We start from the raw sequence: 27171 nt of genomic DNA on the forward strand, positions 1-27171 counted from the left end.
CGACCTCCGCGCCTTCCGTCGTGCAGTGAAGACCCTGTTATTCCAGCAAGCCACTCTGATGGGATAAATGATTTTAATTTGGTCTTAATGGGGTTTTAAAATTGGTTTTAAAATGAGAGTTTTAAATTTGGCCCATGATTTAATTATTTTAATCTGCTCTTAAATTCTATTTTTTGTACATTGTTTTTATTATGGCTGTTCACCGCCCTGAGTCCTTCGGGAGAAGGGCGGTATATAAATAAAATAAAATAAATAAATAAATAAAATAAATAAGGGAAATTACAAAGAGCCAGGAAGTGACTGACTTCTCATCTATGAGTTTAAATAAATGGCTTCTTTTCTGTCAATCTGACTTTCCTCAATAGGAATGCCGTATGGAAGCCGGGAAAATTCTCTCCTATATTCGGAGATTCCCAAAAAGGTACGGAAGGAAGCCCTCCTGCTGTTGTCATGGAAGCAGATGCTGGATCATTTCCAGGTGAGAACACCTGCGCGGGTGGCCCTCGGGTGTTTCAGCCAAATCAGGACTCTGGACACAGGTAGTCCTCGCTTAACGACCACTTTTGGGATCTGCAACTCCGTTGCTAAGCAACATAGTCATTAAACAAGGCATCACGTGACTCGCAAACTTAACAATGTTACTTTTTTCCATGGTCATTAAGCAAAACATCGGTTTCTCCATTGACTCTGCTTAACAGAAGCTGCTTAACAAGCATGCAAAGGGAAATCACGTGACTGTGGGAAAATTACTTTGTAGCTGTGGTCGCTAAATAGGACCATCGTTAAGTGAGGACTACCTGTACGGTCCTTTACTTAAAGGAAAACGGAATTTATATTTTTGTGGCCACCCTAAATTCACAGGAGGCCCTCCGTTTTTTCATTCCATCAATTCTTTCCCATCTTGTCCAGGCAACAACTTGGAACAGTCACTAAATACGGCTGTTGTTAAGTGAGGACTACCTGGATTGTCCTTTACTTACAGGGAAATACATTTATTGCTTGGGCCCCCCTGAATCCACACCAGAGCCCCATTCCTTCGTCCCACCAGTTCTTATCCTCTCATTCAGGCAACAACTTGGAGTGGTCACTAATCAGGACCATCGTTAAGTGAGGACTACCTGTATTGTCCTTTATTTAAAGGGAAATGCATTTATCTCTTGGGCCCCTCTGAATCCACACCAGGGCTCCATTCTTTCATCCTGCTGGTTTTTTGCCTCTCACCCAGGCAACAACTTGGAAAAGATACTAAATAGACCGTCGCAAAGTGAGGACTACCTGTAATGTCCTTTATTTGAAAGGGAAATGCTTTAATTGGGCCCCTCTGAATCCACGCCAGGGATTCCTTCATCCCATCGATTCTTTCTTTCTGCCCCAGGCAACAACTTGGAATCGTCGCTAAATAGGGCTGTTATTAAGTGAGGACTGCCTGTATTGTCCTTTATTTAAAGGGAAATACATTTATTGCTTGGGCCCCTCTGAATCCACACCAGAGCCCCCATTCCTTCATCCCACCAGTTTTTTTCCCTCTCACCCAGGCAACAACTTGGAAAAGACACTAAACAGGACCGTCGTGAAGCGAGGACTACCTGTAATGTCCTTTATTTAAAAGGGAAATGCTTTAATTTCTTGGCCCTCTCTGAATCCACGTCAAGCCTCTTTTCCTTCACCCTGCCGGTTCTTTCTCTCCGCCCCAGGCGACTCCACACCACGGGATGTACTCCAGGGAGGAAGAGCTGCTGAGGGAACGGAAGCGCCTCGGGGTCTTCGGGATCACCTCTTACGACTTCCACCGAGAGAGCGGCCTCTTCCTCTTCCAGGCCAGCAACAGCCTCTTCTACTGTCGAGACGGAGGCCAAAATGGCTTCATGGTGAGCGTTTCCGCCGGCAGGATATTCCCTTCCTTAACAGCCCTTAGACTTCTATATCGCTTCACGGGGATTTTACAGCCTCTCTCTCTCTCTCTAAGCGGTTTACAGAGTCAGCATATTTTGCCCCCGACAGTTTGGGTCCTCATTTTACCGACCTCGGAAGGACGGAAGGCTGAGTCAATCTTGAGCCGGTCAGGATCGAACTCCTGGCAGTGGGCAGAATCAACCTGCAATGCTGCATTCTTACCACTGTGCCACCAGGACTCTTGAGAGAGGAAGGGGAGGGGAGGGGAGGGGAGGGAGGGAGGGAAAGAAGGAAGGAAGGAAGGAAGGAAGGAAGGAAAGAAGGAAGGAAGGAAGGAAGGAAGGAAGGAAGGAAGGAAGGAAGGAAGGAAGGAAGGAAGGAAAGAAGGAGACTTATATACCACTTTACGGTGATTTTACAGACCTCTCTAAGCAGTTTACAGAGTCAGCCTATTGCCCCGACAGTTTGGGTCCTCATTTTACCGACCTCGGAAGGACGGAAGGCTGAGTCAATCTTGAGCCGGTCAGGATTGAACTCCTGGCAGTGGGCAGAATCAACCTGCAATGCTGCATTCTTACCACTGTGCCACCAGGACTCTTGAGAGAGGAAGGGAAGGGAAGGGAAGGGAAGGGAAGGGAAGGAAAGGAAAGGAAAGGAAAGGAAAGGAAAGGAAAGGAAAGGAAAGGAAAGGAAAGGAAAGGAAAGGAAAGGAAAGGAAAGGAAAGGAAAGGAAAGGAAGGCTGACCTCGGAAGGATGGAAGGCTGAGTCAATCTTGAGCCGGTCAGGATTGAACTCCTGGCAGTGGGCAGAATCAACCTGCAATGCTGCATTCTTACCACTGTGCCACCAGGACTCTTGAGAGAGGAAGGGAAGGGAAGGGAAGGGAAGGGAAGGGAAGGGAAGGGAAGGGAAGGGAAGGGAAGGGAAGGGAAGGAAAGGAAAGGAAAGGAAAGAAGGAAAGGAAAGGAAAGGAAAGGAAAGGAAAGGAAAGGAAAGGAAAGGAAAGGAAAGGAAAGGAAAGGAAAGGAAAGGAAGGCTGACCTCGGAAGGATGGAAGGCTGAGTCAACCTTGAGCCAGTCAGAATCAAACTGCATTCTTACCACTGTGCCACCAGGACTCTTGGGAGGGAGGGAGGGAGGGAGGGAGGGAGGGAGGAAGGAAGGAAGGAAGGAAGGAAGGAAGGAAGGAAGGAAGGAAGGAAGGAAGGAAGGAAAGATATACCGCTTTACAGTGCTTTACAGCCCTCTCTAAGCAGAGTCAGCATATTTGCCCCCAACAATCTGGGTCCTCATTTTACCGACCTCAGAAGGATAGAAGGCTGACTCAACCTTGAGCCAATCAGGATTGAATTTCTGGCAGTTGGCAGAATTAGCCTGCAATGCTGCATTCTAACCATTGCGCCACCACAGCTCTTGAAAATCTTATTGCAAAGTGCCCGAATGTTGATGATCATGTGACCGGGGGGATGCTCTAATCATTGTAAATGCGACGACCAGTCATAAAAAAGACACTCTTTATAACAACAGCCGTTAAACAAATGGTTGTAAGTTCAGGAGTATCTATAAATGATCAGTTAAAAAGGCAATTTATTCGGCTCCAGGTCTCTCCTATGAAGCCGCTGGAAATCCAGACGCAATGCTCGGGACCCAGGATGGACCCCAAAATCTGCTCAGCAGACCCTTCCTTCTTCTCGTTCATCAACAACAACGACCTGTGGGTGGCGAACATCGAGACGGGGGAAGAACGGCGCCTGACTTTCTGCCAGAAAGGTACGCTGTCCAGGCCTTGGAGGGATGTTCCCACGCCCGGAAGGCAACGGAAGCTTTGGTTTCAGTGCGTGGATGCGCAAAAATAGTTCACACCGGATGGCTTCTTGTTTCTCTGAAGCCTTCCGGGGATTGTTTTATTTATTTAGGAAATGTGTATAGATCCATACATAACTAACAACAATTTATAAGGAACAATATAAAGTATGCCCATAATATAAGAGTGCCAATTTGGTCTAGTGGTTAAGGCACCAGGCTAAAAACAGGAGCAGGTGAGTTCTAGTACTGTCTTAGGCGTGAAATCTGACTGGGTGACTTTGGGCCAATCACCAGGAGACGGTGAGTTCTAGTCCTGCCTTAGTTATAAAAGCTGGCTGGATGACTTTGGGCCAATCACCAGGAGACTGAGTTCTAGTCCCACCTTAGACATGAAATCCGGCTGGGTGACTTTGGGCCAATCATCAGGAAACAGTGAGTTCTAATAGCTTTTATTTGAAAATAATGTATTAGAAATATCTTAATGTAAAGAGAAAAAGAGGAAAAATTATATAGGGGGAGGGATGGGTTCAGGTTTATATATCAGTGTTATTAGTTATGAGTACATAATAGGGAAGTCTGGGGGGGGAGGATTAGGGAGGGTTAGGGAGGACGGGAAGTTTGGGGAGGGAGGTGGGGGGGGTGAAAAAAAGGGGTGAAAATGTAATTGTAAAACTTTTGCAATAAAAAAAAAAAAAAAAGGAAACAGTGAGTTCTAGTCCCGCCTTAGACATGAAATCTGACTGGGTGACTTTGGGCCAATCACCAGGAGTCAGTGAATTCTAGTCCTGCCTTGGTTATGAAAGCTGGCTGAGTGACTTTGGGCCAGTCCCTTTCTCTCAGCCCAGCCCACCTCACAAGATTGTTGTTGTAGGGAAAATAAAAGGTGGAAAGTATGTGTGCCACTTTGAATTATTATAAAGTAATAAAGGAATTAAAATCAGGATGGATGGATGGGCAGATAGACAGAGATAGGTGGATGGATGGATGGTTGATTGGCTAGATCAGTGATAGCTAACCTTTTCGCCATCGCGTGCCGGGGGGGGGCGGGAGAGGTTCGTGCGCGCGTGTGCCCACACCCATAATTCTATGCGCCTCTGTAGGAGTCTCAGGAGGCTGAGGACAGCAAAAAATGTCACTTCCTGTCCAACCGGAAGTTGAGAAACGGGCCGTTTTGGGCCTCCGAGCGGGTGGGGAAGGCTGTTTTCGCCCTCCCCAGATGCATAGAAAGGGTCTGGAGCCAGGTGAGAAAGAAAAACACCCCCCCCCTCCCCGCCCGAGGCCCTCTGGAGGCAGGAAACAGCCTGTTTCCCTACTTCTGGTGGGCCCAGAAAGTCCAAAAATCAGCCAGCTGGCACGTGCATGTGTGCCAGAGCTGAGCTGGCATGCCCACTGATATGGCACGTGTGCCATAGGTTCGCCATCACGGGGCTAGATGGATAGAGATGATTGCATAGAGATGCATAGATAAAGGAATTAGAGGTTAGATGATAGAATACGGATTGAGAGAAAGATTGTGAGAGATTTGATTGATTGCTAAAGGGGAAGGGGAAGCTTTTCTGCGCCAGAGACAGAGGACCGAGGCACGCTTTGTGAAGGTGTGTACGAATTAAATACCTTGTTTACATGCACCCCTCCAAAACAAAAGGACAATTTTGGTTCTTCCTCCCTTTTAAGTACTGTATCCCTTTGAGACTTTTATCTGACCTGTAGGTGGGACCTCATGGCTAACGTTCACACTGAACCTGGGTTTACTTTCCAACTGAGATGCACTGCAGAGTAGATTACCTGCATGTAGAGGTGGTATTCTGCTGGTTCGTACCAGTTTGTGTGAACCGGTAGCGGAGATCGCGGGTGGGGCTGCCCCCCCCTTCCGCCCTGGCTCTATGTCGTCTTATTTAGGGATGTTTTTGAGGCCGGTTGCATGCGTGGGAAGGCATATGCGCAAAGCGGGCATGTACGCGCACAGCAAACTAGTGAAACCCACTGCTGCCCGTATGTCAAAAGTGCATACAATCTCTCAAGCTGAGCCGATGGGTAGCTGGGAATGACCAACAACAATACAACATGACACAACAGCCGCTTAAATAGCAAATTCTTTTTTTTAATTATTATTATAACATAAAATGACATTACAAGACATACATTTACATATATATATATTTGTTTTCTCAGGTTTTCGCGGGTGTTTGTATGTAGGTCTTTGGTTATTCGGGTCTTCTCCCACGTAAAATTGGAAGTGTCTTGGCGACGTTTCGACGAAGTCTCATTCGTCATCTTCAGGCTGGTGTTCTCGGCTTCGTGCTTCCAGGAGCAATGTGACAGCTGCGATCTCACATTGCTCCTGGAAGCACGAAGCCGACAACACCAGCCTGAAGATGACGAATGAGACTTCGTCGAAACGTCGCCAAGACACTTCCAATTTTACGTGGGAGAAGACCCGAATAACCAAGACCTACATATATATATATATATATATATATATATATATATATATATATATATATATATATATACTCTCTTAACAGCTATTTCGTGATGATCTTCTAGTATTTACATTTTCTCCCTTTTCCCTTTAGATTATTCCAGTTTCTTCTTGTCCCCTCTCTTTTAATTACAGTGTATTTATTAAGACCCCTATTAACTTTATATTTTCTATACGTTGACATAATCATTTCCTTTTTTACATTTCACCCCTATTTTTCTTCTCCGTTATTCCTATTCCTATCCTCCAGCCACTTATACCATTTGTGCCAGATTATATAATACTCTGTATCCTCTTTTTCTTTAAGCTCTTTTGTTAATTTATCCATCTCGGCACATTCTAAGATTTTTTTTATCAACTCTTCTTCTGTTGGTATATTTTCTTTTTTCCAATTTTGTGCATATACCATACGGGCCGCTGTTATAATGTGTAAGATTAAATATTTTATTTCCTCGGTAAATAGCAAATTCTTATGATTCTGAGACATGGTTTGAAGCTTTGGTGCACTCTTTCCCAGGGCTCCCATAATCTCTGAATAAACACAGGTGGTCCTCGAGCCAACGACAGTTCATTTAGTGACCATTTGAAGTTAAGAACGGCACTGAAAACAGTGGTTTAGGACTCTTTCTCACTCTTAAGGACCGTTGCAATATCCCCATAGTCGCACGATCAAAATTCAGACGCTTTGACAACTGACACGTATTTACGACGTTGGCAGCATCCCGGGGTCCTGGGCTCGCCTTTTGACCAGCAAAAAGTCAATGGCGAAGCCAGATTCACTTAACAACGGCGTTACTCGCTTAACCTTACGGATGCCGTTAACACCTGTTCCTAGGAAGGTCATAAAATGGAGCAGACCTCACTTAACAGCCGCCTGCCTTTGATATCAGAGGAGATTGCTGTAATTTGAGGACTACCTCTAGGAGGCAACAATATTTGGGTAGCTTAACCTAGTTGAGGGTTTTAAGGCACTTGATCTAAGGAGCCTCACAGTTATTTTTTTCCCCAGGTTTATCCAGCGTGCTAGACGATCCCAAGTCAGCCGGTGTGGCCACTTTCGTCATCCAAGAAGAATTTGATCGCTTTACGGGGTACTGGTGGTGTCCAACGTCTTGCCAAGAAGGTACGTGGTCCAGGCTGCCCCCTCCAAGCAGCTGCTTTCTTCTCACCACTGAATTAAGATCTGAATGATCCCCACAACCACGTGTCAAAGCCACCTGGTAGGGCTGTACAGGTATTCCTCGATTTACAACGGTTCGTTTAATGACCATTCAAGGTTACAGTGCCTCTTGCCCCCAATAATCTGGGTCCTTTTTGTTTTTCTTTTGTACATTTTTTTTATTTTTTTTAAGACACACATACATTTTTTCTGAATAGAGTATTGACCGAGTCAAAATTCATACACCTTATTTTCCCCAAATTTGATTTATATACACTGCTCAAAAAAATAGAGGGAACCCAAGCAGAAGAAATCCGAGATCAGAATGAATGAAATAGCCTTATTAAATACTTTGTTCATTACATACAGTAGTTTTGTGTTCCCTTTAGTTGTTTGAGCAGTGTATAAACTACTGTATGTAACGAACAAAGTATTTAATAAGGCTATTTCATTCATTCAGATCTCGGATGTCTTCTGCTTGTGTTCCCTTGATTTTTTTTGAGCAGTGTATTTCAATATCTGCCATTGTATATTCCTTTTCTACTTTTCCCTTTTTCATCTCGATTTTATATTTAATATATAATCAATATTACCATCCGCCCTAACCTCCTAATCTTAATCTTATTTCATATCATTCTTTTATTTCTCCCTTTATCACGTATCTTTTTCAATATTTCTTTATTCTATTGAAACCCTTTAATTTACACACAATCCTTTTTTTTTAATATTTCACACTTATTTCTTAATCTCCATTGTTTTCTAAAGATGGGCCAGGTTATCATGTCTTATTTCCGTATTAATCATTTTACCATTTTAACAATATATTTCTTCAAATTTGCTTCCCACCTCATCTTTTTAAAATAAAAATACCTTATTCCATTTCAATTTCACTCAAATTTCCGTTTCACCTTCTAAATAAATCCCTTCTAAATAAATCATTTTATATTTCACAATTTATATCATCATATCCAATCATAAAACTATCTTCCATTTCATTTAAACTTCTTTTCATTTTATATTTCACAATTTTATCATCATTTCCAATCATCTTCTCTTCTAATCTGGGTCCCTGTGTGTGTGTGTATGTACAAGATGTATATACATCTTGTGTTTCTATGTATGTATTTGTATACACATGCACACCAGATGTATCTAAATGTATATATAGGTAATATGTATATGGGCATGTGTATGTCTATATAGTTTGAGAGCAGGCATTGTATTTTCATTTTAATATGTGCCATTGTGTACCCAGAGAAAATGACAATAAACTTTATATTTTCCCTTATCTAATAACCTTCCTCCTAATCCTCCTACTTGCCTGATTTCCATTTAGGACCGGAAGGCTGGAAGACATTGCGAATTCTGTACGAGGAAGTCGATGAATCTGAGGTGGAGGTGATTCACGTCCCTTCACCGGCCCTGGAAGAAAGGAAAACGGACACATACCGGTATCCCAGAACAGGTCAGTGGGGGATGATGGATGGAAGGAGAAGAAAGTTATAGTTAAGCCTAACAGAACTGGAAGGGACGTCTATATGTCCACATGCAGTCTGTATGCAGGCTGACATATAGAACATAGAATAAAAGAGTCAGAAGGGACCTTGGAGATCTTCTAGTCCAACCCCCTGCTCAAACAGGAGACTTATATCATTTCAGACAAATGGTTGTCCAGTCTCTTCTTCAAAACCTCCAGTGTTGTAGCATTCACAATTTCTGGAAGCAACTTATTCCACTGATTAATTATTCTACCTATTAGGAAGCTTCTCCTTAATTCCGGGTTGCTTCTCTCCTTGATTAGTTTCCATCCTTTGCTTCTTGTCCTGCCTTCAGGTGCTTTGGAGAACAGGTTGACCCCCCTCTTCTTTGGGGCAGCCCCTCAAATGTTGGAACATTTTCTATCATGTCATCCTTAATTTTTTTCTTGGATAGAGTTGACATACCTAGTTCCTGCAACCATTCATCATAGAGTTTAGCCTCCAATCCCCTAATCTGCTTGTGGGTGTCTGAAATATTTCTAGAGCCTCAACATCTTTTTTGTTATTTATTTATTAGTTCGATTTATATATGCCGCCCTTCTCCGGAGACTCAGGGCGGCTTACAATGCATTAAGCAATAGCCTTCATACTTTTGTATATACCTGCTTAGTAGGGCTTTCGCCCCCCCCCCCCCCCCCAGCAGTGTTCTTTTTTATACAAAGTCAGCTTATTGCCCCCACAAACCGGGTCCTCATTTTACCTACCTCGAAAGGATGGAAGGCTGAGTCAACCTTGAGCCTGGTGAGAATTGAACTCGCAGTAATTGCAGGCAGCTGGCAGCTAAGTGCTATTTTAACAGGCTTTTATGCCTTTGTGACCCTCACCAATTTGGAGTAATCTAATCATGGCTTATAGGGACAGGGTGGCTCAGTGCCTAAGACGCTGAGCTTGTCAATCGGAAGGTTGGCAGTTCAGTAGTTTGAATCCCTAGTGCCGCGTAGCGGGATGAGCTCCCGTTCCTTGTCCCAGCTTCTGCCAACCTAGCAGTTCGAAAGCACGTAAAAAATGCAAGTAGAAAAATAGGGACCACTTTTGGTGGGAAGGTAACAGCGTTCCATGTGCCTTCGGCGTTGAGTCATGCCGGCCACATGATCACGGAGACGTCTTCGGACAGCGCTGGCTCTTCGGCTTTGAAACGGAGATGAGCACCGCCCCCTAGAGTCGGTCACGACTAGCACATATGTGCAAGGGGAACCTTTATCTTTAATCATGGCTTTTCCATGGTGGGACGTGATATCCTTAAATGAGCACTGTGAGGAGGGAGGAGCATACAGTTAAGGCATCATATTGTGCACCAGATAGGATTGTGGATAAAATTGGATTATCTACTTAGGGGCCCCCTTGTCAGGTGCAAAGAAATTAATCTAAGTGAGTAGACCTTTTTTTTTTCTCCCTTGATGGGGGAAACCCCCCCCCCCCACCTAAATGCAGATGTCAAAGCTTCAAATCACTATATTTTGCATCTCTTTATTATATCTCCATTTCAGGCAGCAAAAATCCCAAAATCTCGTTAAAGCTGGCAGAGTTTCAAACCGACAGCCAAGGAAAGGTGAGTATAACCTGTTTGGCTCCGATACGGAAGCTTTGATTTTTACGCTTTATCTTAGGCCCTGCTTGACTTTTTCCAACCAACTCTTTAAAAAATAGAGACTAGGACAGAGAATCATAGAGTCAAAATAGGGCTGGAAGGGACCTTGGAGGTCTTCTAGTCCAGCTCCTTAGCCAAGGAAGGAAGCCTTTTATACCATACTGGACAGAGGTGGGTTTCAGCTGGTTCTGACCAGTTCTGGAGAACCGATAGTGGAAATTTTGAGTAGTTCAGAGAACCGGTAGTAAAAATTCTGACTGGCCCTGCCCCCATCTATTCTCTGCCTCCCAAGTCCCAGCTGATCGGGAGGGAATGGGGATTTTGCAATAACCTTCCCCTGGAGTGGGGACGGAATGGAGATTTTACAGTATCCTTCCCCTGCCACGCCCACCAAGTCCCTTTCTTAGTGGCTTTTGGGGAATGTTGATTAATATTGAATCTTGCATCCTGGCTTCTCCCCCTGCCTATTTCAGTGTGTTTTAGGGAGAAAATTGGGGCTGTAACTCTGCTTGTGTCATTTAAAATTTAAAAAAACAAAACACCAAAACAACCTCAGATCTTATTTGGTTAATTTCTTTGGGCAAATCTTCTATCTTCCTTTTTTTTAAAAAAAAATTAAATCATTAAATAAAATTAACTACAACTATCCGGATGATGATGGCAATTGTTTTCTCTAGATGTTCTTTTTACTGTATTGGGTTTTCTTTTCGTGGTTGGAATGTATTCATTTGCGTCCTGCCTTTATTATTTTAATTGCGTATGCTTTTAATTGTATATTTTGTGTCACCCGAAGTAGTTATGGAGTTGGATGGCTTATAAAAGCGACTTCGTAAAATAATAACCAAATAAAAACAAAAGTGCCTTCATCAATGAAGGAATGAAAAGGAAGTTATTGTTTTAATTTTTAAAAAAAATATTAAGTAATTTGCTTGAATTGGTCATTTAATTAAGTTGGATTTATAGAAGCTACCCAACCCCGGTGGAAGTGGGCATGTTGTTTCTGCTTTGGTGATAACTTTCTTGGCAAAGATGTGTACTTTTTGCGATATCCATAACTTTCTCCGGTTACATTTTCAACCTCCCCTCCCCCTCCCTGAATATTTGCAGATCGTTCATGCCAGCGACATGGAGCTGGTCCACCCCTTTGCTACCATGTTCCCCAACGTGGAGTATATTGCGCGAGCAGGTTGGACCCGAGATGGCAAATAGTAAGTATCTTTGTAGTTGAGATGGAGACAGCTTGCTACCTTATCCCAGGTTAGAGTATTTGTGTATTTCGATCAATATCTGAGTAAGGGGGTCCTTGGTTCCTCTGTGAGTTTGGTGGGTTTTTTTTTTTTTTTGCAGATGTTTCATTATCTAAACTAGGGTAATAAGAGGAGAAGCACTGATAATGTTACCTAATTGGGTAATGAAATGTCTACAAGAAAACCATCAAGCTCAGAAAGCATCAAAGACCCCACAGTCCTTGTTGTCTTCTTCTTCGTCCTCTTCCTCTTCTCCTTCTTCCTCCTCTACTTCCTCTTCTCTTTCTTCCTCCTCTTCCTCCTCCTCCTCCTCCTCTCCATACACCCCATTCCCTTCTATCACTGATGATGTTACCTAGTTGAGTAATGAGACATCTGCAAGAAAACCATCAAGCTCAGAGTACCAAGGACCCCTCATTTCAACCCTGTGTCAGATTTCGAGGTCGTCTCAAATAAATTGCATTTCAAACAAAGTCTTTGATGAAAAACTTCCATTTATTAAGCACGACATTCTAACTCTGACTCCATCATAGCTAACACTGACTTCCTGACCCAAACCCCTCCTTTTCCTTTCCCCACTCCTCTACACTCATTGGCCATCTTCCAAGTCACTCTACCCCTAATCTACTGCTCCAGCTCAAAGGAATTTCCCCCCTCCCGTCCATCTCCTAGGGGATATTATCTCCAGGGAAAATAAGTAGGTGAAAAGTCAAACGTCCCTTTCCAGATGCCTCCGCTTCTCCTTCTTATGTCAGCACTAGAGTAAATGCAGCTTGAAGTGCTGACACCCTGAGCTACAAATATCCTCCTTCATCAACATTTTGGGTGTCTGGATCATGGTTTCCCGACATCTGTGGCTGCTCCGTCCTGCCCTGCTCCCAAGCTGCCTGCCTTTTGAATTTCAGATGCTAGTGATTAAAGATGCGGAAAGTTGAATTTTAAAAAAAAAAAAATGGGAAAAGCTGTGCCAGAGGAATTTGAGACGTAAACCCTGAGTTCAGTTTATGACAAGGATCCCCAAATTTGTCAACTTTGAGGCCTGTGGACTTCAACTCCCAGAATTCTGGGAGTTGAAGTCCACAAAACCTTAAAAGTTGCCACATTTGGAGGCTCCCATGGTTCACGGCATTCCTCGGCCGTGCTCCTAAGGATCGGCGTGCAATTGCTCCCATTGGTTTTTCCTGCTCACAACCTTTCCTTTATTTATTTATTTATTGATTGATTGATTGATTGATTGATTGATTGGTTCGATTTATATGCCCCCCTTCTCCGGAGACTCAGGACGGCTTACAATGCGTTAAGCAATAGCCTTCATACTTTTGTATATACCTGCTTAGTAGGGCTTTTGGCCCCCCGAAGCGGTGTTCTTTTTTTTTTTAATACAAAGTCAGCATATTGCCCCCACAAACTGGGTCCTCATTTTACCTACCTCAGAAGGATGGAAGGCTGAGTCAACCTTGAGCCTGGTGAGATTTGAACTTGCAGTAATTGCAGGCAGCTGGTGCTATAGTCTGCTGTGCCACCAAGGCTCTTTTCCCTCCTTTTCCCTCTTCCCCGCAGCGCATGGGCCATGTTCCTCGACAGACCTCAGCAGCAGCTCCAGCTAGTCCTCTTCCCTCCCGCCCTCTTCATCCCGGTACCGGAAAACGAGGAACAGCGCCTGGAATTTGCCAAAGCCGTGCCCGAGGACACCCATCCCTTCATCGTCTACGAAGAAGTCACCAATGTCTGGATCAACGTAAGGCGGGCTCAGATATGGGGCCTTTTCTCACTTATAATCCCCTCCCCTCCCCCAGATTTTCTCATGCTCCCCATTCTTGCCTGTAGAGATTCTCAGTCATCCCAGGTCACAGTTGTCCCAATGGTGCTTTCTTTCAGGAGGCAACTGGACTTTCTTGTTTTTCCTTTTGAAGACGTTTCGCTTCTCCTCCAAGAAGCTTCTTCAGCTCTAATTGGATGGTGGGGAATGGAAGGATTTGTACTCCTTGCAGACAGCTGGTCATTTGCATCCTTTCAGAGAGTCGTTGAGGCCACTTGGAGGTTTTTCTGTGTTCTCAGGGTCACCTGAGTGTTTTGTTTGTTTTTGTTTTTGTTTTGTTTTTGTTTTTATTAAATTTTTATACCGCCCTAATCCCGAAAGACACAGGGCGGTGAACAGGCACAGAATAAAATACATAGATACAAAAGTTAGAAACATAATTAAAACCAGATTAAATAATTTAGCCCGAGACAATTAAAAATCCCAATAATTTAAAACAGATTAAACTTTCGATTTAAAAGAATTTTAAAAAAGGGGAGAAAATTAGGCCAGGCCAGCCTGATGGAATAAAAAGATCTTGAGAGCGCGGCGGAAGGTGCGCAGATCCAGGATCCTCCGTATCTCCGGGAGGGGGGGGAGCTCATTCCAGATAGTGGGTGCCCCCACAGAGAAGGCCCTCCCCCTGGAGGCCGCCAGTCGACATTGTTTGGCCAACGGCACCTGGAGGAGCCCCTCTCTATGGGAGCGTACTGGCCGGTGGGAGGCTACTGGTGGCAGCAGGCGGTCCCGTAGATAACCAGGTCCTAAGCCATGGAGCGCTCTAAAGGTGGTGACCAAAACCTTGAAGCGCACACAGAAGACCACCGGGAGCCAGTGCAGCTCGTGCAGGAGAGGTGTCTCACGGGAGCGCCATGTTGCTCCCATAACCACCCGTACGGCCGCACTCTGCGCCAGTTGGAGCCTCCGGGTGCTCCTCAAGGGGAGCCCCATGTAGAGAACGTTACAGTGGTGCTCCTGGTTCCTGTAGTCTGCAGTTTCTTCCCTCTGGAAATCCATTCCTACTCCCACACCATTCCTCCCAGACAGCTGGTCGTCTGCATCCTTTTAGAGAAGGAGTGTCAAACTGGATTTCTTCAAGGGCTGGACCAGCATTGTGGTTCTCTGCGGGCCGGCCGCCAGGGTGGGGATGGGTGGGGGGGAGACAATACGGGACGGAGGGCTCCTGCAGCACCACATGCGGGCCCCCCGCACCCCGTTTTGGCTGGCAGGGTGGAACAGGGGGCCATCCAGGCCAAAAACATGGCACGGGCCAGGTTTAAGCACCCCATGGGCCGGATCCGGGCCGTGGGCCTTGAGTTTGACATCATTGTTTTAGAGCAGTGGTTCTCAACCTTCCTAATGCCGCGACCCTTTAATACAGTTCCTCATGTTGTGACCCCCCAACCATAAAATTATTCCTAAAACCACTGAAAATATGTGTTTTCCAATGGTCTTAGGCGACCCCTGTGAAAGGGTCGTTTGACCCCCCAAAGGGGTCGCGACCCACAGGTTGAGAACACTGTTTTAGAGGTTCGTTGAGGCCACTTGGAGGTTTATCTGTTTCCTCAGGGAATGGTGTGGGAGTAGGAATGGATTTCCAGAAGGAAAAAATTGCAGACCACAGGAACCAGGAGCACCACTCAGGTGACCCTGAGGACAGAGAGAAACCTCCAAGTTGCCTCAGCGACCCTCTGAAAGGATGGAAATGTGCAGCTGTCTGCAAGGAGTACAAATCCTTCCGTTCCCCACCATCCAGTCAGAGCTGAAGAAGCTTCTTGGAGGAGAAGCGAAACGTCTTCAAAAGAAAAAACAAGTAAAAACCAGTTGCCTCCTGAAAAAAAAGCACCTCTGGGATCCCCATCTTGAGAAGACGTGTGAAGCCGGATTCACTCAACAACCATGTAACTCACTTAACAACTGCACTGGTTCGCTGAACAACAATGGCAAGATAGGTCGTAATACGGGGCAAAGCTCACCCAACAACTGTTGCCCTCCTCCTCCCAATCACGGCATGTTTAAACAGATGGTACTCAGCACCTTCTGCCGTTTTTGTCTCCCCGGGCAGGTCCACGACATCTTCTACCCTTTCGCCCAGTCAGAGGAGAAAGAGGACGAGCTGACTTTTCTCCGGGCGAATGAATGCAGGACGGGCTTCTGCCACCTGTACAGAGTCACAGCCATCCTGCAGCGCAAGATGTACGACTGGACTCAGCCGTACGTGCCTAGCAAAGGTGAGAGCTGGAAGCGCTTGGACCTTCCTTCGCATGTAATTCTTGGGATGTGGAAAGGATGAACATCCCACTCCTTTCTAGTACTGATGGTATTTCCTAGTTGGGTCACGAAACGTCTGCAAGAAAATGACCAAGCTCAGAGAGCACCAAGGACCCCACAGTCCTCTCCTCCTCTTCCTCCCTGCAAATCCCACTCCCTTGTAGCACTGATGATGTTATCTAGTTGGGTAATGAAATGTCTGTAAGAAAATAACCAAGCTCAAAGAGCACTGATCCCAGTCTTGAATATTTTAATATACCATCACTTCCTTACAAAGCTTTGTTTACATTGGCTCATTGAAAGAAGTGGGGTTTTTTTTCATTGCTTGCTTGTGTTTTTTTTTAACAAATTGGTTTCAATAGATGCTGAACATTTTGTGTATGTATATACCGTATTTTTCAAAGTATAAGACGCACCTTTTTACCCCCTAAAAGAGGCTGAAAATTTGGGTGCGTCTTATACTCCGAATGTAGCTTTTTTGAAGCTTTTTTCCAGCCCTAACTAGGCCCTAACTAGGAGTGAAGCGATCTCCCTCCGTGCTTTGCCTGCTTTTCTCATTGCTGCTTCCTCTCAGCTGTGCCTTAGAAGCTGTTTTTTATCCCCAAGCAGGGGATAAAAAAACCAGCAAACTAATGTGCTGAAGCCGACCAGACTAAGGACACTAGCCAGATGAATACCTGGTAGGCAGATTTTTCCCCCCCTATTTTTCTCCCCAAAAACTAAGCTGCGACTTATACTCCGAAAAATATGGTACATACATACTTAACATATACACATACACACACATATGCATTACTCTACTTACAACTCTTAATTGAACTTAGAATTGTGGTCATTTATTGAGTCACCACATGACTGCCTGATTTTACAAATTTTTGTGGCAGTCATTAAGTGAATGTAAAACGAATCCATTATACCCAATAGGCATTTTTTGCTGGAAAAAAAAGTGCCAAAAATCCTGTCATGCGACTACGGGATGTTGCAAATGGCTGTAAATGTAAGCCTGTTGCCAAGCACCTAAAATACAATCTTGTGACAATGCGGGGAGTTGTGTGGCCGTTGAAATTTTGGAATTGCGAGGGGTTGGACTAGAAGACCTCCAAGGTTCCTTCCGGCTCTAGTCTGATTGAAACTGAAAAGTACATTTTTTGATGTGTGTGTCCATAATCAGGGTGGATAAAAATCAATGATTTTTTTAAAAAAATCAAAACAGATTTTTTTGATTTAAATCGGATTTTTTTTATTTTTATCGAATTTATTTTAATAAAAAACTTGGGATAAAAATCTATCGTAAGATAGTTTTCTATTTAAGATACATAAATAATTTAGTTTATTCAGCATGAAATGGAGCTTAGTTATGTAGCATGAGGCTGTATATTCTGCAACCCTGGGACTATCGGTGAGTCAACAGTGGGTCAAAGGAGTAGCAGAGATGACAGTTGCTCTTTAAAAATTATGATTTAAATTGAGTTGATTTAAATCAAGCCTTTTTACTAGTGATTTAAATCATGATTTAAATTGTGATTTAAATCAACTCGATTTAAATCAAATCCACACTGTCCATAATAACTTCAAACAGTCACTAACTGACCAGTCATTTAACAACAATAAAAGCCATTAAGTACAGTTTTTTAAAAGTGGCAAGCAAAATAGCACCAGTTGAGAACGAGAAAACAACAATGTGAAGATGTTTTGCCAGCACTGTTGCAAAACGCGCACTTGCAAACTCCTCTTTCTGGGATTGCATGAATGTTGTGATCTGGCGGAAATACTTCTCGATCGGTGTTTGTTGTCTCTTTCTAGCTCACGAGGTTTCTTCTTGCTAGTGTTGTGTCCCGCCAGCGGCCAGCAGAGCTGGCCAGCAGACTCAGGACAGTGAGGAGGTTGGGGAGGAACATGGGCCAGTCCTGGAGTCTGGGGAAGGCTCTGATGAGGGCTCTACATCGGAGGCAGAGAGGGGGCCATGGCCGTCCAACAGTTAACAGCTACCTTTGGAGTCGGAGATAAGTGGGGCAGAAGAACAGCTGAACCTGTTACCGATGTGCGCATGCGCAGAGCTGTCAGGAGAAGGGAACAATTAAGGAGCAGGTCGACTTCGGAGTAAAGGCACAAGGGGACGTTGAATGGCCCCTCCCATAGGGAATAAAGGAAAAGCCTTCTCTGTGGGGGCACCTACTATCTGGAACGAGCTCCCCCCAGAGATACGGAGGATCCCGGATCTGTGCACCTTCCACCGCGCTTTAAAGACTTCTTTATTTCACCAGGCTGGTCTGGCCTAATTTTCTCCCTCTTTTATAAAAGATTTTTAATTTTTAATATTTTTTAGTATTTTATATATTCAAATTTTAAAATTGGTTTTAAATTGATTGGGGTTTTAATTTGTCTGGGCCAAAACTATTTAATTTGATTTTAATTCCACTTTTAAATTTTGTATGTATGTATTTTATTGTTTGACTGTGCACCGCCCTGAGTCCTTCGGGAGTAGGGCGGTATAGAAATCAAATCAAATCTAAATAAATAAAATAAATAAATAGGACCAAAAGGGCAGCGGTGTTTGCAGGAGACAATTAGTTTATTAATAGTGTGAAGATTTGCTTATCTGAGTCTGTGCCTCACTGAGACCCCTTGCCAAGCATTTCATTGTACAGCAGTTGCGCCTGGAAGCTATCGGACTAGCAACTATCCAAAGACTGATAAGGTCTGTAGTTGCAATTCACCCTTGAAAGACTGTTTGCCGGGACTTTGCTGGATGTGAATGCTAGGAATTCACATTAGCCAAATAAAAAGGTTTTTTTTGGGGGGGGGGGGATAAGGAGTCTGTTTCGTGATTTGGTGACGCCTAGGTCAGAACAGCTATCCCCCTCCTGAGACTTTCAGAAAAAGGAGAATATTTGTAGCTCCGGGTTGAGATGAAGGGTCCTTGATATGTCCCCTGAGCTTGGTGGTTTTCCTGCAAACGTTTCACCACCCAACTCTGTAACGTCATCAGTGCTAGAAGGCAAAGGGGTTTTGTGGAGAAGAGGAGGAAGACGGGGGTCCTTGATGCTCCTTGAGGTTGGTTGCTTTCTTACAGATGTTTCACGACCCAAGTATGTAACATCATCAGTGTTAGAAGGGAGCGGGGTTTGTGGAGTGGAGGAGAAGGAAAGGTGCAGGACCACAATGACAACTGTGGGATCTCTGCTGCTCTGTGAGCTTGGCTGTTTCCTTGCAGACATTTCATCACCCAACTAGGTAACATGATCAGTGCTATGAGGGGATTGTGGTGTTTGCTCTCTATATTGTCAAGGTTCCAAGTAATAAAGTTTTATTACTTGGAACCTTGGAACCTCGGAACAAAACTCCGAGGCAGGTAGATTCCTCAAAGAACAATTTTATTGGAATTATATTGGCACATATCTGGTGAAAACCGACTCTGAAGTCTCCCGCAGCTTTCACCGAATTAAAAGTAAAAGTTTTTCTACTTTCTCAAAACAATCCGTCGCATGGTCCAATCACGGTGTGGACTGGCAGGCAGGTGGCATCACTCTGCCTTCCTCTGACCAGGTGTGAGAAAGTCCTTGGCTCCCAAGAGAAAGTATTTTGTTTTGACTACAGAATCCCCCTCTATCTCAAATCCCCCCCTCCCTATCCCTCAGCTCCGGTATGGCAACACCGAAGCGGTCAAAAATGGCTTCAGTCAGGTCAGCTTCAGGGTTGACATATATGCACCACCAGCTCAGACCGTCAAATAGTAAACAGCAGCCTAATCGAGGAACTGCTAATGAGAAATCCACACACTCCCCAACACTGACAGGGCAAGCCACTTGTGTACAAACAGAGAGCCAATCCCACTCTTTTCTAGCACTGATGATGTTACCTAGCTGGGTCAGGAAACGTCTGCAGGAAAATAATCAAGCTCAGGGAGCACCAAGAATTTCTCCTTTCAGAAACGGGAAGTGTTCCCACTTCATTTTAGACCCACGGGGAGCAAAGCATCCTGTCCTGTTATAAGTGGGGGGTCACAAACGGGAAGATGGACACTCCCAAGTGTTCTGCTCGCCTTCGTCTTCGTCTTGAGGTGGGACAAATCCAGAGGTCTCCGTAGGTCTTTGGAAGATGGGATGATGGAAACTGGAGTCCGTCCAGCCAATTGCGGCTGGTGCGTTGCCCTCGCAGCTGATTTCAGGAAGCAGCTGTGAAATTGGGCCACCGTGTCCAACGCGGTTCTGCCTTTTCAGGTGACTTCAAATGCCCTCTGAAGGAAGAAGTGGCCCTCACGAGTGGAGAATGGGAAGTTCTGGCCCGACATGGGTACAAGGTACGAAGTCTCTTCCTCCCCCAGTGAAAACTCCATTTCAGGTCTTTGCCGTCGCTTCTCTGGTTTCTGATTGATAGTCTCCTACTGCAGCAATCAAAGAGACAGATTAGTGTAGTGGTTAAGGCGCCAGGATAGATCCCAGGAGTCGGTGAGTTCTAGTTCTGCCTTGGGGCATGAAAGTAGACTGGTGACTTTGGGCCAATCACCAGGAGACGGTGAGTTCTAGTCCCGCCTTAGGCATGAAGGTCAGCTGGGTGACTTTGGGCCAATCACCAGGAGACGGTGAGTTCTAGTCCCGCCTTAGGCATGAAGGTCAGCTGGGTGACTTTGAGCCAATCACCAGGAGATGTGAGTTCTAGTTACACCTTAGGCACAAAATCTGGCTGGGTGACTTTGGGCCAATCACCAGGAGACGGTGAGTTCTAGTACCGCCTTAGGCATGAAAGTCAGCTGGGTGATTTTGGGCCAGTCACCAGGAGATGGTGAGTTCTAGTCCCACCTTAGATATGAAAGCCAGCTGGGTGACTGGGCCAATCACCAGGAGACGGTGAGTTCTAGTCCCGCCTTAGGCATGAAAGTCAGCTGGGTGACTTTGGGCCAATCACCAGGAGATGGTGAGTTCTAGTCCCACCTTAGGCATGAAAGCCAGCTGGGTGATTTTGGGCCAGTCACTCTCTCTCACCCCAAGGAAGGTGGCAAGGACAAACGCCCTTTAAAAAAAAAACTTTGTCAAGACAACTGCAGGGACTAGTTCAGGCAGTCACGAGGAGACAAAAACTGACTCAAAGGCTCACACACACACACTCACACAAATGCCGTTTTACTTTAGCAGACTTTTCCAATTGGTAACCCTTCCTTTTGCCGAAGAAGTGCCTTGGGCAGAATTACCGTTAATTGCAGGATTTATTTATAATTTGCAGACTCTGGAATCCTTTTGCAACTAAGCTAAGCAGGGGAGGTGTCCACAGGGCAGGTTCCCAAAAAGCCAGTTTTTGGCCGTGATCAAAATTGGTCCTGAGCTTTCAAGATGACACCACCACTGCCGTTTTCAACCCAACGGTGCAGATAACCATCGAAGCTTTAAGATGTGTGGCTGAAATGATCGCGCGGGTTCTGCCTCCCATTATTCTTCATTTTTCACGTGCGCTCGGCCCACCCTCATCCTCTCTCTCCGTCTCTTTTGTCTCTCCAGATTTGGGTCAATGAAGAAACGAAGCTGGTGTATTTCCAGGGCACGAAGGATACCCCTTTGGAACATCACCTCTACGTGGTCAGCTACGAATCTCCTGGCGAGGTCGTGCGACTCACTACCTTGGGCTTCTCCCATAGCTGTTCCATGAGTCAGGTCAGTTCCCCTGCGTCTGAAAGCCGACCTCTTGCAACCAGTCCATCCGGGTTAAAATGAAACCCACAACACCTTGGTAGTTTAGTTTAGTTTAGTTTTATTAAATTTGTATACCGCCCTACTCCCGAAGGACTCAGGGCGGTGAACAGGCCCAAGATAAAATACAGAAATACAAAAGTTAAGAACAATTTAAAACCAAATTAAATAATATTGGCCCACGACAATTAAAGTCCCAATAAATTTAAAACCAATTAAAATTTCAATTTAAAATTTTAAAAAGGGGAGAAAAATTAGGCCAGGCCGGCTTTCTGGAATAAGAGGGTCTTAAGAGCACGGCGGAAGGTGCGCAGATCCAGGATCCTCCTTAGGTAGGTGTCTTGGGGGGGGGGTTCTCTGTCATCCAGCTTAACGGTTGTCCCTAAAGTTGCTTTTTCAAAAGGCAGCTGGATTTTCTTCCTTGAACGAAGGCGAATGAATATACCGTATTTTTCCGTCTCTAAGATGCCCCCATGTTTCATGTAGAGCAGGGGTGGGTTCTAAAATTTTTTTTACTACTGGTTCTGTGGGCGTGGCTTATTTTGTGGGCGTGGCTTGGCATGGCCAACTTTTTTTTTTTTTTACTTTTAAAAGCATTTTTTTTTTACAACCTTAAGAGGATGCAGAAAAAAATGCTTTTAGAAGCCTCTGACGATCAGGCAACTCAGCTGGAATCATCAGAGGCTTTTAAAGGAGGTAGTTGTTTTTTTTCCTACAACCTCTTCGGCTGAAGAGGTTGTAGAAAAAATGCTTTGAAAAGCCTCTGACGATCCCAGCTAAGCCGTGCGATCATCAGAGGCTTTTTTTACTTTTAAAAGCATTTTTTCAGCCAAAGAAGTTGTAGAAAAAATGCTTTGAAAAGTAAAAAAAAAAAAAAGCCTCTGATGAGGTTTTGTGGGGTAAACGAGCGGCGACCAGGCTGGGGACCAGTTTGGGGGTGTGGCCAGCCAATGTTATTACCGGTTCTCCGAACTACTAAAAAATTTTACTACTGATTCTTGCGAACTGGTGCGAACCAGGAGCAACCCACCACTGATATAGAGTAAGTAAATAAGTGCACTACCAGCCATCCCTGTGCAGAAACCAACTTATTAGAGAGAGAGTAATACAAGAACAGGAAATGCATCACAGGAACAATAGAGATGAAACTTAGAGTGGCAATGTGATACAGGAAACAACTACAATAGAGAGGAATGATAGAACTGCATATAAGGTAGAGGCTCGTCAGCATGTGCGGCAGAGCTGGAGGACGGGGATGGGCCACTCTTTCTCCTCTTGGCCTCCTGTGTATAAGACGCCCTTCCATTTTCCAGTAAATGAACTGTTGTAAGTCGAGGACTACCTGTATTCTGACCAGCAAATTCTTTCCAGAATAAATTTGCATGTCACCAGCAACCTTGGTAGTACAGGGGTTTAAGGCACCCTGTTATTAAGCTGGTTATTAAGACCAGCTGCCTGCAATTACTGCAGGGTTCGAATCTCGCCAAGGCTCAAGGTTGACTCAGCCTTCCATCCTTTCTAAGGTAGGTGAAATGAGGACCCAGTTTGTGGGGGCAATAAGCTGACTTTGTATAAATATACAAAAGGATGAAGGCTATTGCTGAGCACATTGTAAGCTGCCCTGAGTCTTCGGAGAAGGGCGGCATATAAATCAAATTAAAAAAAAAAAAAAAACCTGATCCTTTCGAGTTCAGGCTCCAGGGTATTCTGAGTGTTGAAGTTCTGGAGGATTCTGGGAGTTGAAGTCCACAAGTCTTAAAAGTCGTCAAGGCTAGATCCCGAGTGCTCTAATCTTTAGTCTTTCTTCTTCATCTTTCTAAGTGATAGAAAGTCCCTACAGAGAGTGGTGAGGACAGTGGAGAAGATCATAGGTAGCTCACTTCCCGTTATTCAGGATGCTGCCTATAAGCATTACGTGCTTAGAGCTCAAAGGATTGTTAGAGACCCCACACACCCACTTTATGGTCTGTTTTTGTTGCTCCCCTCTGGGAGGAGGTTTCGAAGTATTTCTAGCAGGACTAGTAAATTCTGGAGCAGCTTTGGTTCTCTATGCCATCCGTCTGGCAAACTCTCGAGATTCGTTTCTCTTGCAATGTCTATATATACATCCAAACTACTGCGTTGTTTCTCTGTGCCATATAATATCTGTGGGTATATGCATAATTTTGTATTTATTTACTTATGTATTCAAAGTGACACTAAAGTTATTACTCCCTCTTCTCTCGCAGAACTTCGATATGTTCATCAGTCACTACAGTAGCGTCAGGACCCCTCCCTGTGTGCACGTTTACAAGCTCAGCGGCTCAGACGAAGACCCTCTTCACAAGCAGCCAAAGTTTTGGGCCAGCATGATGGAAGCAGCCAGTGAGTAAAATTTGGGCCCGGCGTCCACATTCAGCCACAGGGCACAGAGGTGGCCAAGCTTTGCCTTGCAGTCTTAGGGATAAGGGGTGAGCCAGCTTCTCTATGGAACTGGGGGGAAATTTGGGATTGACTAGTTCCGTCCCACCCTTTTTACTTGATGGACATTAATTAATTAATTAAATTAAATTGATATAAAGATGTATATTGCTACCCAACATCGGTGACTCCAGGTGGCTTTAAAAATTCACCACATAAAAACCCCAGCTCCACCCTCTTCCTTTCTTTCTCTCTCTTTCTGTTGCTCCCTTTCTCTCTTTCTCATTCACTTTTTTTCTCTTTCTCTCCCTTACCCCTTCCTCCTTGCTCTCTTACTCTCTCTCTTTCCCTTTTTCTCTTTCTCTCTCTCCCTTTCTCATTCCCTTTCTTTCTCTTTCTCTCCCTTTCACCTTTCTCTCTCTCTTTCTTTCCCTTTCTTTCTCATTCCCTTTCTTTCTCTTTCTCTCTCTCTCTTTTTCTCTCTCTCTCTCTTTTTAAATTTGATTTATTTACCGCCCTTCTCCGGAGACTCAGGGCGGCTTACAATGCGCTAAGCAATAGCCTTCATCCTTTTGTATATTTATACAAAGTCAGCTTATTGCCCCCACAAACTGGGTCCTCATTTTACCTACCTTTGAAAGGATGGAAGGCTGAGTCAACCTTGAGCCTGGTGAGATTTGAACTTGCAGTAATTGCAGGCAGCAGATGTAAGTGGATGTTAATTAGTCTGCTGAGCCACCAGAGCTCTATTTCTAGTTCCCTTTCTCTCTCTTCCCCCTTTCTCTCTCTCTCCCTCTCTCTCTCTCTCTCTCTCTCTCTCTCTCTCTCTCTCTCTCTCTCTCTCACACACACACACACACACACACACACACACACACACACACACCCTCTGTGACACAAATCAACCACTCAATGTGCTCCTTCTTTTCGTAGCCCCCAGACCCGCTAGCAAAACCACGTTTTTAGGGCCTTAGCAGAAAAGCAACAGGATGGGGGCCCAACCCTAGTTCCATAAAGAAGGAGCCACCACCGAGAAGGCCTCCTTTGCGTGGCAGTATTTACAGGTAGTCCTTGACTTATGGCCACAATTAAGCCCCACATTTTTGTTGTTCAGCGAAACAAAAAAAGTGAGGGAGTTTTGAGTGAGTTGTTGAGTGAGTTTTGCCTCATTTTATGAACTTTTGTGCCACCGTTGTTAAGTGAACCACCACAGTTGTGACGTTAGTAACATGGTCGTTAGGTGAATCCAGCTTCCCCCTCGACTTTGCTTGTCAGAAAGGCGCACAAGGGGATCATGTGACCCCCGGGAAGCAGCAACGGTCATAAATGTGAGTCAGTTGCCAAGCATCCAAATTTTGATTATGTGACCATGGGGAAGCGGCAACGGTCATAAATGTGAGTCAGTTGTCAAGCATCTGAAATGTAAAAATCATGTGACCATGGGGATGTTGCAACGGTCATAAGTGTGAAAAACAGTCACAAATCACTCTTTTCAGTGCTACTGTAACTCTGAACGGTCACTAAATGAACTGTTGCAAGTCGAGGACTACCTGTATTGGGAGAACAACTCTAGCATTTTGGCTCGAAGAACCCAAATCTACATCTTCCTTAGAAGTTCCTTCTCTTTTCATGCCTGCAGAATGCAGTTAGTCCTCAACGTATAACAGTTCATTTAGTGACGATTCAAACTTACAACGGCACTGAAAAAAGTGACTTATGGCCATTTTTTTATACTTGCGACCCCTGCAGTATTACCCACAACCTGGTCATGTGATTAGAATTTGGCTGTTTGGCAACTGGTTCGTATTGATGACGGTCACAGCGTCCTGGGGTCACCTCATCCCCTTGGGCGACCTTCTGACAAGCAAAGTCAATGGGGAGGCCGGATTCACTTAACAACCGTGTTACTCACTTAACGACTGCAGCAACTCGCTTTACAACTGTGGCAAGGAATGTCATAAAATGAGGCAAAACTCACTTAACCAATGTCTCCCTTGGCAAGATAAATAAATTCTGGGCTCAATTGTGGTCGTAAGTCAAAGACTCTCTGTTTTCAAAAAATGAGAACCTGGTTTATGCAGGGCCGTTCACAGAGAAACTGTCCTGACCTGGCTCCCAAACACGACAAACCCTCTGTAGTTAGCTAAATATTTCCTTTATTAGGAGCGCCAGCAAAAAATCTCTCTCTCACACACAGCAGGCTAACAAGTCCATCAGGCAGGGGAGATGAATAGTTGTCCGCCACACCTCTGACTATCATTAAGTGTTGTACTTTATGATTCTTGACGGATCTGTCTTTTCTTTTATGTACACTGAGAGCTTATGCACCGAAGACAAATTCCTTGTGTGTCCAATCACACTTGGCCAATAAAGAATTCTGTTCTGTTCTGTTCTGTTCTGTTCTGTTCTGTTCTATTCTATTCTATTCTATTCTATTCTATTCTATTCTATTCTATTCTATTCTACTCTACTCTACTCTACTCTACTCTACTCTACTCTACTCTACTCTACTCTACTCTACCCTGCCCTACCTTACCCTATATTCTCTTCTCTTCTCTTCTCTTCTCTTCTCTTCTCTTCTCTTCTCTTCTCTTCTCTTCTCTTCTCTTCTCTTCTCTTCTCTTCTCTTCTCTTCTCTTCTCTTCTCCTCTCCTCTCCTCTCCTCTCCTCTCCTCTCCTCTCTTCTCTTCTCTTCTCTTCTCTTCTCTTCTCTTCTCCCCTACCCTACCCTACCCTACCCTACCCTACCCTACCCTACCCTACCCTATATTCTATTCTATTCTATTCTATTCTATTCTATTCTATTCTATTCTATTCTATTCTATTCTATTCTATTCTATTCTACTCTACTCTACTCTACTCTACTCTACTCTACTCTACTCTACTACTTACTCTACTCTACTCTACTCTACCCTACCCTACCCTACCCTACCCTACCCTACCCTACCCTACCCTACTTTACCCTACCCTATATTCTATTCTGTTCTGTTCTGTTCTATTCTACTCTACCCTACCCTACCCTACCCTATATTCTATTCCATTCCATTCCATTCCATTCCATTCCATTCCATTCCATTCCATTCCATTCCATTCCATTCCATTCATCTCTGTCCCCTGCCTTTTATCCCCAGAGCTAGGGTGGCTCTTCCGTCCCAAGGACCAGTCCATAGATTTCCACTGCTCTCCTCTCCTCTGCCTTCTGCGCATCAGGCACTGGACCCAGCTGCTCCTCCTCCTCCTCTTCCTCTTCAGCCACCTCCGGACCTGGAGGCTGTTGACTCTCCATCTGAGGGCTGATGGACGGCCC

At 44.7% G+C, this 27171-nt stretch overlaps 1 protein-coding gene across 4 annotated transcripts in view; it reads left to right on the top strand.

Moving 5' to 3' along the window:
• DPP9 (dipeptidyl peptidase 9) overlaps positions 1-27171 on the top strand; it is a 56549-nt gene that overhangs the window by 14013 nt on the left and 15365 nt on the right. For all 4 annotated transcript variants that reach the window (XM_070944557.1, XM_070944563.1, XM_070944562.1 and 1 more), the window contains exons 4-15: positions 366-478; positions 1695-1868; positions 3496-3664; positions 7192-7305; positions 8678-8806; positions 10367-10428; positions 11575-11675; positions 13275-13452; positions 15578-15743; positions 20004-20083; positions 21276-21428; positions 23693-23828. In XM_070944557.1, coding sequence (XP_070800658.1) covers positions 366-478; positions 1695-1868; positions 3496-3664; positions 7192-7305; positions 8678-8806; positions 10367-10428; positions 11575-11675; positions 13275-13452; positions 15578-15743; positions 20004-20083; positions 21276-21428; positions 23693-23828 — 1575 coding nt within the window. The remainder of the gene's footprint in view (positions 1-365; positions 479-1694; positions 1869-3495; positions 3665-7191; positions 7306-8677; positions 8807-10366; positions 10429-11574; positions 11676-13274; positions 13453-15577; positions 15744-20003; positions 20084-21275; positions 21429-23692; positions 23829-27171) is intronic.

The sequence above is a fragment of the Pituophis catenifer genome, unplaced genomic scaffold (assembly GCF_029215685.1).
Source record: "Pituophis catenifer annectens isolate HBS135680 unplaced genomic scaffold, rPitCat1.0.hap2 SCAF_1, whole genome shotgun sequence".
In the NCBI taxonomy this organism is placed as follows: Eukaryota; Metazoa; Chordata; class Lepidosauria; order Squamata; family Colubridae; genus Pituophis; species Pituophis catenifer.